General features: G+C 47.5%; 1 protein-coding gene across 1 annotated transcript; it reads left to right on the top strand.

Moving 5' to 3' along the window:
• Window positions 1-1,783: 1,783 nt before the first annotated feature.
• On the top strand, window positions 1,784-15,522 carry LOC311319943 (E3 ubiquitin/ISG15 ligase TRIM25-like; the record flags this gene model as incomplete). Its single annotated transcript, XM_084451577.1, has 12 exons — window positions 1,784-2,413; window positions 3,257-3,352; window positions 3,653-3,886; window positions 4,029-4,163; window positions 7,646-7,739; window positions 8,076-8,145; window positions 12,161-12,791; window positions 13,635-13,730; window positions 13,995-14,228; window positions 14,390-14,549; window positions 14,823-14,873; window positions 14,993-15,522. The coding sequence occupies 12 exons, from the start codon at window positions 1,784-1,786 to the stop codon at window positions 15,520-15,522; spliced, it is 2,961 nt and encodes a 986-aa protein (XP_084307703.1).
• Between the last annotated feature and the right edge of the window lie 276 nt (window positions 15,523-15,798).

Raw genomic sequence — 15,798 nt, 5'->3', positions numbered from 1 at the left:
TGTTGTCATATAACTAGCCTATAACGTTAGCTTCTTTTATTTCTTTTTTTTTACGTATGCAGTGGCCTAATGAATGTAGACCTACAAACTATTTACATATTTTCTGCGGGGCTGCTATCTAGTCAGACTGGCCGCTTTAGTGCCGTGTGAGTGTTGAGGAGGAGGAGACGGCAGCCCTCGTGTACTCGGCTCTCTTGAGCTCGGTTGTAACGTGAACCGTACAGGATATGTTTGATGCCTTTGCAGAGCTCTGTCACACACCATTCCCCAAATGACAAGAAAAACTTGTTAGATTTGTCGCTATTCGCTTTTGACGAATTAAGTCGTCTGAAAAGTCGCCAGATAGCTAGCAGGAAATGTTCCCGCAACATTGGGGAACATTCCCAACATGCTAATAATGTTTTCACATTCTTAGAACAAATGATTGCTAGCTGGGTGGGTTCATGCCAACTTTTAGTGTGGTCATGTAACCTTTGTAACCATGGAACCCAAGCTCTAGCTCTGGTCGGTTGGAACTTAAAAGGTCCTTCACCAGAAATGCAACAAATTTGCATGCTGCACTAGAGACGACGAGTAACTACTGTATACCATAAATAAATACCATGATTCGTCCCTAGGTGGGGCTATAGTAACTGATTCAAAATGCACATTTCAAAATGCTGGCGTTTTCACGCCGTTTGATGAAAATGTATGAAACTTGGTACAGTGGTTGCACAATCTGTCTTCTGCACAAGCCTGGTCTGCCGGTGGCGGCCTCTCTCAATGGCGAGGCTGTGCTCATGAGTCTGTCAAGGGCTTCCTCTTTCTCTCCACGCCATCTGGCAGAACCAGAAAATCCAGTCCTCCTCCTATTCTCTATTCTGAGAAAACGAAAGTGATCTTTTTGTGATTTAATTTGATTCAACCCCCTGCATTTAATCATCCCATTGTATTGTATAAGCTATCCTAGAGAGCAAAAAATGGATGTAGCAAACACTGATGTTACCATCACTCGCCCTGTCTGTCTGACCACTCTCCCTGCTTGTCTGACCACTCTCCCTGTCTCTCTGACCACTCTCCCTGTCTGTCTGACCACTCTCCCTGTCTCTCTGACCACTCTCCCTGTCTGTCTGACCACTCTCCCTGTCTCTCTGACCACTCTCCCTGTCTGTCTGACCACTCTCCCTGTCTGTCTGACCACTCTCCCTGTCTGTCTGACCACTCTCCCTGTCTGTCTGACCACTCTCCCTGTCTGTCTGACCACTCTCCCTGTCTCTCTGCTTTTAGTGGCCAAACAGGTGCACAGTGAGGGAAAGTCCGGAGGTTTGTCTCACTCACCTTCTCTCTCTGTGTCACTCACTTTCACTCTCTTGTTTTTAAAAAAAAGAGAAAAAAACAAAGATCCCCAGCCAAACCTAATGGTGTCTTAGGGGGTTATTTTAGGTCATGTTTAGGCATTTTAGGACACCAGTAGGTCCGTGCCAAGTTAGGGGCGTGTTTTTAAAAAGGGGTTGTGATCAAGATAGAAGGGCGGGGAATGCCAGAGGGTATAAGGCAGCGGACAGATGACAGAAATGTGTGTCCGGCTTTACTGCTGTATTCACTGAAGAAGCAATAAAGCCTGCTGCATTGGACTCTGCGTGCCTCAAGTGCCTTTCTTATTGGACTCTGAATTATTTTGACTACTGATCAAGAACTTAGCGAATTATTTACGCGACAATCTCTCTGTCTCTTTCTCTGTGTCTCTGTCAATCTCATTCTCTCTGCGTCTGTGAGTGAGTGACTGTGTCCCTGACACACCAGCATGGCCCAGCAGGGAGTTCTGTTAGACCAGGATCAGTTCTGCTGTTCTGTCTGTCTGGACCTCTTAAAGGATCCAGTCCCCCTCCCCTGTGGTCACAGCTACTGTAGCAGCTGTATCGAGGACTGCTGGGACCAGGATGAACAGAAGGGAATCTACAGCTGCCCCCAGTGCAGACAGAGCTTCACTCCAAGGCCTGCCCTGATGAGGAACACCATGCTGGCTGAGGTGGTGGAGAAGCTGAAGGAGACAGGAGGAGCCCGGGCCGCCCCCTCTGAGCTGACCAGCCCAGCTGGGTCAGAGTTGGTGACCTGTGACCTCTGCACCGGGACCAGGAAGCAGAGAGCCCTCATGTCCTGTCTGGTGTGTCAGGTGTCCTACTGTGAGACTCACCTCCAGCCCCACTACCAGGTTCCTGTTCTGAAGAAGCACAAGCTGGTCAAAGCCATGTGTGAACTGCAGGAGAGGATCTGCTCGAGTCACAACAAGCTGCTGGAGGTCTTCTGTCGGACAGACCAGCAGTGTATCTGTTATCTGTGTACCATGGATGCACATAAAGGCCATGATACGGTGTCAGCCACAGCCGAGAGGGCAGAGAAACAGGTAAGACCTGACCAGGTCAGAAAGCGCATTGTGTTGCCTCTGTGTATGAAGTGCGCTATACAAATAAAGTTTGATTTGATTTGATTTAGGTTAATTCGAATGAACATTGAATCATGATGACAGAAACAGGGTTGCTTTTCATCCATGTTTTTTGAAGGGGATAAAAAGTCTTCAGTGCATGAGATATGAATAGGTTATGGCTAAAATGTATTTAAAAAGTAGGAATATATCAACCCAAAATGCTGAAATGAGTGATAATTTGACCGAGACAAACACCACTTTTAGTCTTTGATGATTATTATTTTATCATAGTCTGTCACAAGTTAAAAGTCCATTGTGAACTCTTATCTGGCCTACATACAGTACAATAAAGAACTATACAACGTCACCAAGGGCTGACTCATATCAGGAAATGCAGGAGAACTTTTATGTTGCCCCATCAAAGTGACATCAGACCCAAAACTTTTCCCCCTCCTGACATGTTAGAAGGGGGGATATTGTCCTTCTTTCAGTGCCTGCAGGCAGAACTACAGTAGAGAGTAGCTCATTAATTGATCATCACAAGAGAGAGTCGTCCTGCTCATTTTCTGAGTGACGTCAAATACACCTTTGATACCAAGGATGGATACTTGCTTCTATGACATACCTGTATAAATGACCTATAGTAAATCTTTACCATGTATGTAAACTTCACCTTTAGCCTATAGAGCTACAGCGTACATACCTGTAGTGGACAGTCAGGGGTTGAAGTTCATCTCATGTTTACCAGCTGTACCAATGTTGCTGATACTGTAGCTGTGTTATGACAGAGCTCCAGTACTGTTTCTACTGTAACTTTTAATGTTTTGTTGTAATTTGTGTGTTTATCTCCAGAGCACGCTGGGTCTGAGTCAGCAGAAAGTCCAGCAGAGAGTCCAGGAGAGAGAGAAGGAGCTGAAGGAGGTCCAGCAGGCTGTGGAGTCTCTCCAGGTCAGCATCAGGATGTCAGCTACTCTAGCTATGGTGGAGGGAGATACCTGGCCTCGTGAGACCATCCTGAACTCACCAGCTCTCTTTCAGTTTTCCTCCACAGATCAGGATGGTGTTATGAGGCTAGGAGATACCTGTAGGACAGTTATAACTGTCACATTCAGGATTACTGGCTTCAGTTGAACTCTTTCTTTCTTTCTTTCTTTCTTTCTTTCTTTCTTTCTTTCTTTCTTTCTTTCTTTCTTTCTTTCTTTCTTTCTTTCTTTCTTTCTTTCTTTCTTTCTTTCTTTCTTTGTCCAGCGCTCTGGCCAGGCAGCAGAGCAGGACAGTGAGAGGATCTTCACTGAGCTGATCTGCTCCATTGAGAGAAGGCGCTCTGAGTTGAAGGAGCTGATCAGAGCCCAGCAGAGGGCAGCAGTGAGTGAGGCTGAAGGACTGGTGGAGAGACTGGAGCAGGAGATAGCTGAGCTGAGGAGGAGAGACGCGGAGCTGGAGCAGCTCTCACACACAGAAGACCACATCCACTTCCTCCAGGTACAGTAGCTGGACTCTCCTGGTACCTGACATGTGAACATCAACTGGTTTGGTCTATTGATCTCTCTCTCTCTCTCTCTCTCTCTCTCTCTCTCTCTCTCTCTCTCTCTCTCTCTCTCTCTCTCTCTCTCTCTCTCTCCAGAGTTACCAGTCTGTTTCCAGTCCCAGTGTATCTTCAGACCTCCCCAGCGTCTCTGTTCCTTCTCTTCAGTACTTCAGTGATGTGACTAAGGCTGTCTCTGAGCTGAGAGAGAAACTAGAGGACGTGATCAAGGGAGAGTGGTCCAGCATCTCCTTCACAGGTGTGTTGGAGGAGTTTTGAGAAAATGATTCTGTAAAAATATCACTAAAGTACGGAGAGCAACAAGTGATCCTGTCTCATCCAATAAGAAACAATGTGACCAGAGGAAAGATTTGGGGTTCACAATGAAACACATTGAACACATCTGTGTGTGTGTCTGTGTGTGTGTGTGTGTGTGTGTGTGTGTGTGTGTGTCTCTCTCTCTCTCTCTCTCTCTCTCTCTCTGAAGTCTCTGAAGACTCTGAAGACTCGGAAGACTCTGAAGTCTCTTTAGTGGGTGTGTTGTCTCCTCCAGAGCCCAGGACCAGAGCACATTTCTTACATTGTGAGTGTGTGAAGTCTCCACCTCTCTCTGTTGAATGATAAATCAACAATACCAGCTTTAAGGGGATGAGATGAACGGTCATGTTATTAACTCTGATCTGGTCTCTGCTCTGTTCCCAGATTCCTGTCCGCTCACTCTGGACCCAAACACTGCAGGCAGACGCCTCTCTCTGTCTGGGGAGAACAGGAAGGTGACATTTTCAAAGCAGATCCAGTCATATCCTGACCATCCAGACAGATTCATCTGGTGGTCCCAGGTGCTGTGTAGAGAGGCTCTGTCTGGGCGCTGTTACTGGGAGGTGGAATGGGGAGGTGATGTTATGATAGCAGTCTCATATAAAGACATCAGCAGAACAGAGGGAACCTTCTCCTTGTTTGGTTGCAATAACAAGTCCTGGTGTTTAAGGTGCTCTATCTATGTTTACAGGTTCATTCATAATAATGTTTGGACTGAACTATCAGGCCCTCAGTCCTCCAGAGTAGGAGTGTACCTGGATCACAAGGCAGGTTCTCTGTCCTTCTACAGCGTCTCTGACACAGTGACCCTCCTCCACAAATTTCAGACCACATTCACCCAGCCACTCTATCCAGGGTTTGCGCTTGGTTATCATAATGACTGTGCAGAGATCAGTAAACTGTGGTAGAGGGAGGGGGATCCTTCCAGAGGATGGGGGGAGAGTAGGGGGGAGGAGATGAGGGGGGGGGGGGGGGGGGGGGGGGGGGCAGGGGAAGAGGAGAGGAACGTAACGTTCGGCTCAAGTTTGCAACCTCATGAAGCAGAGTTCAGACTAGATTCACCCAGCCACTCTATCCTGGGTTTGTATGCCTTAATGCAGACACGGTTTTCTCAGTCATTTTGTTTTAATAGATTCAGCTGATTACTAATAATTGTTCTTGCATTGTACTTCAGGAGGCCTAATAGAAGGAAATCTTCATGCCATCATTTGTTTATAATAGTTGAACTTTGGTTCTTTAATATTGTAATTTCAACTTGATCATTTTATACAATAATTTCATTTATAAACATCTATTATAAAATATGATATTGTTGATGAACTTTGATACTGTATAAGGGGTCTTTTTTCTCTGTAGAATGAATTTGGTATTCATGAATGTTGGTGTTCATGACTGCTGTTTAAATTATTGGTTAGTTGTTTTCTCTCCTACTGTTACCTAAGTGGCTGTTATATTTCATCCTGAAGTAAAGATTAAATAAAGGCATATGAAACTGAAAGACATCTCATTACTGTATGAAAATGTGTGTAATTTGCTCTTATTACTAAAACTCTTTCCCTCCCTTCCTCCCCGTCACCACCTTACATCCTTTCACCCTTCTCTCCGTCTTTCCATCTCTCTCTCTCTCTCCCCCCCCCTCTCTCTCTCTCTCTTCCCCTCTATCTCTCTCTCTCTCTCTTTCTCTCTCTCTCTCTCCCCCTCTCTCTCTCTTTCTCTCTCTCTCTCTCCCTCCCCTCCCCTCTCTCTCTCTCTCCTTCTCTCTCAACCCCCCGCCCCATCTCTCTCTCTCTCTCTCTCTCTCCCTCTCTCTCCCCCCCCCTCTCTCTCTCTCTCTCTCTCTCCCCCTCTCTCTCTCTCTCTTTCTCTCTCTCTCTCTTCCTCCCTCCCTCTCTCTCTCTCTCTCCTTCTCTCTCAACCCCCCGCCCCAATCTCTCTCTCTCTCTCTCTCCCTCTCTCTCCCCCCCCCTCTCTCTCTCTCTCTCTCTCTCTCTCTCTCCTTCTCTCTCAACCCCCCGCCCCCTCTCTCTCTCTCTCTCTCTCTCTCCTCTCTCTCCCCCCCCCCTCTCTCTCTACTCTCTCTCTCTCTCTCTCCCTCTCTCTCAACCCCCCGCCCCCTCTCTCTCTCTCTCTCCCCCCCTCTCTCTCTCTCTCCTTCTCTCTCAACCCCCCGCCCCCTCTCTCTCTCTCTCTCTCGCTCTCTCTCTGTCCAGCGCAATAAGAGTGGGATAGCCAGCTAGCTCATGAGTTCACAACAACTAGCAGCAGCTTCAATAACATTGAATTGAATTGAATTGAACCCTTTATTGCCCCAGAGCGGAATTTGTTTAGCACACGTCAAGCATACATAAAACATTAAAATGTACGCCCATCACCAATACCGCAATGTCACCAACCACCATCATCGTCATCACCATCCTCACCAACATCATCATCATCACCATCCTCACCAACATCATCGTCATCACCATCCTCACCAACATCATCATCACCATCCTCACCACCATCATCATCACCATCCTCACCAACATCATCATCATCACCATCCTCACCAACATCATCGCATCATCATCATCGTGTTGGTGTTCATGACTGCTGTTTAAATGATTGGTTAGTTGTTTTCTCTCCTACTGTTACCTAAGTGGCTGTTATATTTCATCCTGAAGTAAAGATTAAATAAAGGCATATGAAACTGAAAGACATCTCATTACTGTATACTAAATACTAAAACTCTTTCCTCCCTTCCTCCCCGTCCCCACCTTACATCCTTTCATCCTTCTCTCCGTCCGTCCATCTCTCTCTCTCCCTCTCTCTCTCCCCCCCCCTCTCTCTCTCTCTCTCTAAATAAGTAAATAAATACAGATATGCTTAGTCAAACAAAAACACACACACAACCATACACAAAAACACAAAAACAGAACGATACATTCTCTGTCATTGCACATTCCCATATTGCACATGAAATGTATTGAATCACAGATAATTTTATTGCTGCACTGAGTGTGGATATTGCTGTTGGGTAAAAACTGTTTTTGAGTGTGTTTGTTCTTGTTTTGAATGATCTGTACCGCCTGCCCGACGGCAACAGTTCAAGCAGTGAGTGTCCGGGGTGGGAAGTGTCCTTAGTGATGTTCTGGGCTTTCTTGAGGCAGCGGGAACTGTGAAGGTCTCCCAGTGTGAGGAGAGGGCGTCCCACGATCTTCTCGGCCGTGTTGAAGACCCTCTGGAGCGCTTTCCTCTGGGCCGCCGAGCAGCTGGTGTTCAGTACCACACACAGATGCAGTATGTCAGTATGCTCTCTATGGAGCATCTGTAGAAGGACACCAGCAGTCTCTCTCTGAGATGTTATTCCTCCTGAGCACCCTCAGAAAGTGCAGTCTCTGCTGGGCCTTTTTCTGCAGAGCAGAGGTGTTCACACTCCAGGTCAGGCCCTCCTCAACGTGGACTCCCAGGAAGAGGACGTCGGTCACGTTCTCCACACAGTCCCCGTTGATGGTCAGTGGTGGAATGTGCCTTTTCTTTTTCCTGTAGTCTATGATGAGCTCCTTGGTCTTTGCGGTGTTGAGGAGCAGGTTGTTCTCTCTGCAACACGCTGACAGCTGCTCCACCTCGTCCCTGTAGGCGGACTCATCCCCTACTGAGATGAGCCCGACCCCCGTGGGGTCGTCCGCAAACTTTACCACAGTGTTGCTGTGGTGGGCGGGGGTGCAGTCGTGTGTGTGTGGAGGGTGTTCAGTAGGGGGCTCAGGACGCAGCCCTGTGGTGCGCCAGTACTGACACTGAGAGTTGTGGATGTGTGAAGGCCCACTCTGACCCTCTGGCTGCGGCCAGACAGGGAGCTGCTGATCCACATGCAGATGGAGTGTGGAAGTCCCAGATCCCTCAGCTTGTCCCCCAGTTTGTGGGGGAGGATGGTGTTAAACGCTGAACTGTAGTCTAGGAAGAGCATCCGCACGTAGCTCCCCTGCTTCTCCAGGTGGGCTAATGCTGCGTGGACGGCCGTGGCTACGGCGTCCTCTGTTGATCTCTTCTCCCTATAAGCAAACTGGTGGGGGTCAAAGCTACGTGGGAGGAGTGATGTGATGTAGTCCCTGACCAGTTTTTCAAAGCATTTCATCACCATTGGTGTGAGTGCTACTGGCCTGTAGTGGTTGAGGCCGGAGATGTGGGGTTTCTTGGGCAGGGGGACGATAGTGGAGGATTTCACACAGGGTGGGACAGTGGACTGGGCTGAGGACCGGTTGAAAATCCTTGTGAAGACTCCAGCCATCTGAGCCACGCAGTCCTTCAGCACACCTCCGGGGACGCCGTCGGGTCCAGCAGCCTTCCTCGGGGACACGGGCCGCAGCGCGCTCCTCCCCTGGTGCTCCTCTGTTGTGGGGGCGGGGCCGCTGTGGGGCGTGGCGTGGGGTGTGGCCTCTGGTGGCTTTACCTCAAAGCGTGCAAAGAAGAGGTTGAGCTCTTCTGCCAGCGAGGCGTCACCTTCGGCTGCGCCGAGGTCGGTCTTCTAGTTGGTGAGATGCTGGACTCCCTGCCACACCTGCCTGGTGTTGGTGCTGTCCAGATGGTCCTCGATCCTCCTTCTGTAGTCAGACTTGACCTCTCTGACCCCCCTCTTCAGGTTAGCTCTGACATCTCTGACCCCCCTCTTAAGGTTAGCTCTGACCTCTCTGACCCCCCTCTTCAGGTTAGCTCTGACCTCTGACCCCTCTCTTCAGGTTAGCTCTGACCTCTCTGACCCCCCTCTTCAGGTTAGCTCTGACCTCTGACCCCTCTCTTCAGGTTAGCTCTGACCTCTCTGACCCCCCTCTTCAGGTTAGCTCTGGCCTCTGACCCCTCTCTTCAGGTTAGCTCTGGCCTCTCTGACCCCTCTCTTCAGGTTAGCTCTGGCCTCTCTGACCCCTCTCTTCAGGTTAGCTCTGACCTCTCTGACCCCTCTCTTCAGGTTAGCTCTGACCTCTCTGACCCCTCTCTTCAGGTTAGCTCTGACCCCTCTCTTCAGGTTAGCTCTGACCTCTCTGACCCCTCTCTTCAGGTTAGCTCTGACCTCTCTGACCCCTCTCTTCAGGTTAGCTCTGACCTCTCTGACCCCTCTCTTCAGGTTAGCTCTGACCTCTCTGACCCCTCTCTTCAGGTTAGCTCTGACCTCTCTGACCCCTCTCTTCAGGTTAGCTCTGACCTCTGACCCCTCTCTTCAGGTTAGCTCTGACCTCTCTGACCCCTCTCTTCAGGTTAGCTCTGACCTCTCTGACCCCTCTCTTCAGGTTAGCTCTGACCTCTCTGACCCCTCTCTTCAGGTTAGCTCTGGCCGTGCTGTAGTGAGCCCTGTCGCCCGCCCTGTAGGCGTTGCTCCTCTCTCTTACCAGCTGTTGGACCTTCCGAGTCGTCCAGGGCTTCTGGTTGGGATCGACCCGGATGCGTTTGTCCACCGTGAAAATGCCTATGAAGAACATCATGTAGCACAGTACACAGAACACAAACATGTGTGATGTATGACAGAAGAACCTGTAATGTCATTTATTTGTCCGTGTTACGGCGCCCCCTAAGGGTCGGAGGACCAGGGCAACCAACATTAAAACAGACCGGTCAAGTGAGGGCACAGACACACAAACAGTTTTTAGGTGTAAAACCAGATATTTATTTACACCAACTCAAAATTACGGCAACATAGGGAACGAAAAGGTTACTAAGGGTGGCACCAAATTAAATACATAATACAAACTGAAAACACACCACCAATTTAACAGGTGCTCAAAGAGCACCCCTAAATACATGGGGTGGTGCCACCACTAAACTGAGGAAGTAAACAAAATAACTACATGAATGTAAAAATGTAAACCCATGGGCATCTAAACTTAACCTAAACGTTTCCCTATGAGCCAAAACCACAAAATACAAAACTAAGCTGGTCAAACTAAACAGAGTGTAACTAAGAGAACCAATAAACAACTTAACATAACTAGAAGACTCTAAAACAAGGAAAAACACAAACAGAACAAAACTACCCACCCAACACCTGGCCCTGCCACAGCACAGGCAAGAGAGAGAGCGCAGAACTAAAAAACAGGAAGGCTTTTATTAGGAAGGAAATGGATGATGATTGGTTGATTGGTGATGACTGCTGATGAATGGGGATTTGAACCAGGTGAGCTCTTCAGCTGAAAAGAAATGTTAAATGGAGAACACAAGGGGGAGACAAAAAACAATAACAAGACACCAAAACATTAATCCAAACACAACCAAAAATGTAGGCCTACATTACCCATAACCATAAAAGACATACCGGACGTAACAGTCCGACCATGGTGTGCCTGATATAAAGGACAAAAGAGAAATGAATGTAATGTAAGTGCCAGAAGGTTACCAACTTAAAGCTACATGAGATAACTCTGCACTTTGGCAGCCCCTCTGGTCGTGATAAAATCGGCACTGCGTTTTAAGAACCACACTTCCCACAATCCCCCACTTACTTGCTGTAGAGAAATGAATGTAATGTTAGAGCCAGAGGGTTACCAAGTTAAATCAGCTGTGTGGCTGTGAGTGTAGCCATCACAGGAGGAGAGGAGAGGAGAGGAGAGGAGAGGAGAGGAGAGGAGAGGAGAGGAGAGGAGAGGAGAGGAGAGGAGAGGAGAGGAGAGGAGAGGAGAGGAGAGGAGAGGTGGGAGGGAGAGGAGGAGGAGAGACGTGGAGGAGGAGAGGAAGAGGAGACGGGGGGATGAATGTAATATCAGTGCGTCAAAGGGAGGAGATGTCATGGCGTGAGGAGGGAGGAAGGGGTACACAGGGATTCAGAGATGCCATTCACAGCGCACAAGCACGTTGAGGGAATTGAAGAGCACCATCAGTTCCCAGTATCTTCTGAGGATGGGACGGGTGGTAAACCAGCGTGATGAACAGCAAAACCAGACATGTGAGGTCAAAGTTCAAATACAGTTGAAATAGACAAAGGTCAAAGACTATTTAAATGCTGGAATAAGGGTTGGCTGTTCCTACTGATTTATAGTCCGTAACCCAAGTGAAACATTTTCAATAAATGTAGATACATGTGGAATATTTTCTATGGTGTGCTTTCTTAATGCTATTGGAATGAACATTAAATATGAAAAACAAATGTGTTGTGTTGTACAATACTGGCATTAAGGCATAACGCAACGCAGTTCTATATCCAGTTACGCCACTAGGTGGCACTCTAAGTTCAGACTATTGGTTGTTCCACATTGTGAGTAATGATAGAATATAATACAGAAAGTGAAATGAAAATGTACCGCGAAAATGATGGTGAATAAACCATGCTAGCAGCTCATGTTGTTTTCTGTTTTCCTGCCTACATTACACCGGCCAACCCTACACAATGCTTTTCTAACATGTCGTCTAGAGTTTTATCTGTACAACAGATCAGGTTGCATTTTATGAGTGTTCTGCTTCTGATACATCTGTGCACTTGCTTTCTAAAAGCTCTCTACATCGATCAAACTAGAGTTGATGAGCAGGAATACACACAGGACACAGGGATTCAGTACTTTAGAACATGAACAAGATATTTAATATCGCAACAGTTCATATGTGAAGGGTTAATCCCTTCCAGCAGACACCTGACCTCAGTTGAAATGAACAATCATCACTATGAAGATATTTTTTGTTGGAAATATCAAGCAAAGGACAAAACAATTAGAAATCTCCTTTCTTCGTTTCTCTCTCTCTCTGTCTCTCTCTCTCTGTCTCTCTCTCTCTGTCTCTCTCTCTCTAATCCACGCCCCCTGGCAGGACCAGGAAATCCCTTGCTCCTCCCAGTACTCACTCTCTATTCCTAGGAAACGAAAGTGTTCTCTCCGTCTCTCTCGCTCTCTTTCTTTTTCTCTCTCAAACTCTTATCTCTCTGCGTCTGTGAGTGAGTGACTGTGTCCCTGACACACCAGCATGGCCCAGCAGGGAGTTCTGTTAGACCAGGATCGGTTCTGCTGTTCTGTCTGTCTGGACCTCTTAAAGGATCCAGTCACCCTCCCCTGTGGTCACAGCTACTGTAGCAGCTGTATCGAGGACTGCTGGGACCAGGATGAACAGAAGGGAATCTACAGCTGCCCCCAGTGCAGACGGAGCTTCACTCCAAGGCCTGCCCTGATGAGGAACACCATGCTGGCTGAGGTGGTGGAGAAGCTGAAGGAGACAGGAGGAGCCCGGGCCGCCCCCTCTGAGCTGACCAGCCCAGCTGGGTCAGAGTTGGTGACCTGTGACCTCTGCACCGGGACCAGGAAGCAGAGCGCCCTCATGTCCTGTCTGGTGTGTCTGGTGTCCTACTGTGAGACTCACCTCCAGCCCCACTACCAGGTTCCTGGTCTGAAGAAGCACAAGCTGGTCAAAGCCACGTGTGAACTGCAGGAGAGGATCTGCTCGAGTCACAACAAGCTGCTGGAGGTCTTCTGTCGGACAGACCAGCAGTGTATCTGCCTGATGTGTGTCATGGATGCACATAAAGGCCATGATACGGTGTCAGCCACAGCCGAGAGGGCAGAGAAACAGGTAAGACCTGACCAGGTCAGAAAGCGCATTGTGTTGCCTCTGTGTATGAAGTGCGCTATACAAATAAAGTTTGATTTGATTTGATTTAGGTTAATTGGAATGAACATTGAATTATGATGACAGAAACAGGGTTGTTTTTCATCCATGTTTTTTGAAGGGGATAAAAAGTCTTCAGTATATGAGATCTGAATAGGTTACGGCTAAAATATATTTAAAAAGTAGAAATATATCAACCCAAAATACTGAAATGAGTGATAATTTGACCGAGACAAACACCACTTTTAGTCTTTGATGATTATTATTTTATCATAGTCTGTCACAAGTTAAAAGTCCATTGTGAACTCTTATCTGGCCTACATACAGTACAATAAAGAACTATACAACGTCACCAAGTGCTGACTCATATCAGGAAATGCAGGAGAACTTTTATGTTGCCCCATCAAAGTGACATCAGACCCAAAACTTTTCCCCCTCCTGACATGTTAGAAGGGGGGATATTGTCCTTCTTTCAGTGCCTGCAGGCAGAGCTACAGTAGAGAGTAGCTCATTAATTGATCATCACAAGAGAGAGTCGTCCTGCTCATTTTCTGAGTGACGTCAAATACACCTTTGATACCAAGGATGGATACTTGCTTCTATGACATACCTGTATAAATGACCTATAGTAAATCTTTACCATGTATGTAAACTTAACCTTTAGCCTATAGAGCTACAGCGTACATACCTGTAGTGGACAGTCAGGGGTTGAAGTTCATCTCATGTTTACCAGCTGTACCAATGTTGGTGATACTGTAGCTGTGTTATGACAGAGCTCCAGTACTGTTTCTACTGTAACTTTTAATGTTTTGTTGTAATTTGTGTGTTTATCTCCAGAGCACGCTGGGTCTGAGTCAGCAGAAAGTCCAGCAGAGAGTCCAGGAGAGAGAGAAGGAGCTGAAGGAGGTCCAGCAGGCTGTGGAGTCTCTCCAGGTCAGCATCAGGATGTCAGCTACTCTAGCTATGGTGGAGGGAGATACCTGGCCTCGTGAGACCATCCTGAACTCACCAGCTCTCTTTCAGTTTTCCTCCACAGATCAGGATGGTGTTATGAGGCTAGGAGATACCTGTAGGACAGTTATAACTGTCACATTCAGGATTATTGGTTTCACTTGAACTCTTTCTTTCTTTCTTTCTTTCTTTCTTTCTTTCTTTCTTTCTTTCTTTCTTTCTTTCTTTCTTTCTTTCTTTGTCCAGCGCTCTGGCCAGGCAGCAGAGCAGGACAGTGAGAGGATCTTCACTGAGCTGATCTGCTCCATTGAGAGAAGGCGCTCTGAGGTGAAGGAGCTGATCAGAGCCCAGCAGAGGGCAGCAGTGAGTGAGGCTGAAGGACTGGTGGAGAGACTGGAGCAGGAGATAGCTGAGCTGAGGAGGAGAGACGCGGAGCTGGAGCAGCTCTCACACACAGAAGACCACATCCACTTCCTCCAGGTACAGTAGCTGGACTCTCCTGGTACCTGACATGTGAACATCAACTGGTTTGGTCTATTGATTATGCAGAATATTCTGTACACTTGGTATGTGTTTCTGTTTATTTCCTATCTCTCTCTTTCTCACTCTCTCTCTCTCTCTCTCTCTCTCTCTCTCTCCAGAGTTACCAGTCTGTTTCCAGTCCCAGTGTATCTTCAGACCTCCCCAGCGTCTCTGTCCCTTCTCTTCAGTTCTTCAGTGATGTGACTAAGGCTGTCTCTGAGCTGAGAGAGAAACTAGAGGACGTGATCAAGGGAGAGTGGTCCAGCATTTCCTTCACAGGTGTGTTGGAGGAGTTTTGAGAAAATTATTCTGTAAAAATATCACTAAAGTACGGAGAGCAACAAGTGATCCTGTCTCGTCCAATAAGAAACAATGTGAACAGAGGAAAGATTTGGGGTTCACAATGAAACACATTGAACACATCTGTGTGTGTGTGTGTGTGTGTGTGTGTGTGTCTCTCTCTCTCTCTCTCTCTCTCTCTCTCTCTCTCTCTCTCTCTCTCTGAAGTCTCTGAAGACTCTGAAGACTCTGAAGACTCTGAAGTCTCTTTAGTGGATGTGTTGTCTCCTCCAGAGCCCAGGACCAGAGCACATTTCTTACATTGTGAGTGTGTGAAGTCTCCACCTCTCTCTGTTGAATGATAAATCAACAATACCAGCTTTAAGGGGGACAGATGAACGGTCATGTTATTAACTCTGATCTGGTCTCTGCTCTGTTCCCAGATTCCTGTCCGCTCACTCTGGACCCAAACACAGCATACAGACGCCTCTCTCTGTCTGGGGAGAACAGGAAGGTGACACGTTCAGAGCAGATCCAGTCATATCCTGACCATCCAGACAGATTCACCTGCTACTCCCAGGTGCTGTGTAGAGAGGCTCTGTCTGGGCGCTGTTACTGGGAGGTGGAATGGAGAGGAGGTGGTGTTGAAATAGCAGTCTCATATAAAGACATCAGCAGAACAGACTCCTCCTCCTCCTCCTTGTTTGGTTTCAATAACAAGTCCTGGTGTTTAAGCTGCTCTAGTGATGGTTACAGGTTCAGACATAATAATGTTGTGACTAAACTATCAGTCCCTCAGTCCTCCAGAGTAGGAGTGTACCTGGATCACAAGGCAGGTTCTCTGTCCTTCTACCGCGTCTCTGACACAGTGACCCTCCTCCACAAAGTCCAGACCACATTCACCCAGCCACTCTATCCAGGGTTTAGGCTTCGGAATTATAATGACTGTGCAGAGATTAGTAAACTGTGGTAGAGGGAGGGGGATCCTTCCAGAGGATGGGGGGAGAGTAGGGGGGAGGAGATGAGGAGGGGGGGGCAGGGGAAGAGGAGAGGAACGTAACGTTGCCTCTGGCTCAAGTTTGCAACCTCATGAAGCAGAGTTCAGACTAGATTCACCCAGCCACTCTATCCTGGGTTTGTATGCCTTAATGCAGTCACGGTTTTCTCAGTCATTTTGTTTTCATTTTCAGTTTCAGATTCAGCTGATTACTTATAATTGTTCTTGCATTGTACTTCAGGAGGCCTAATA

The sequence above is a fragment of the Borostomias antarcticus genome (genome assembly GCF_949987555.1).
Source record: "Borostomias antarcticus genome assembly, chromosome: 17".
NCBI classification, from domain to species: domain Eukaryota; kingdom Metazoa; phylum Chordata; class Actinopteri; order Stomiiformes; family Stomiidae; genus Borostomias; species Borostomias antarcticus.
This window is presented reverse-complemented; position numbering and strand designations above follow the sequence as displayed.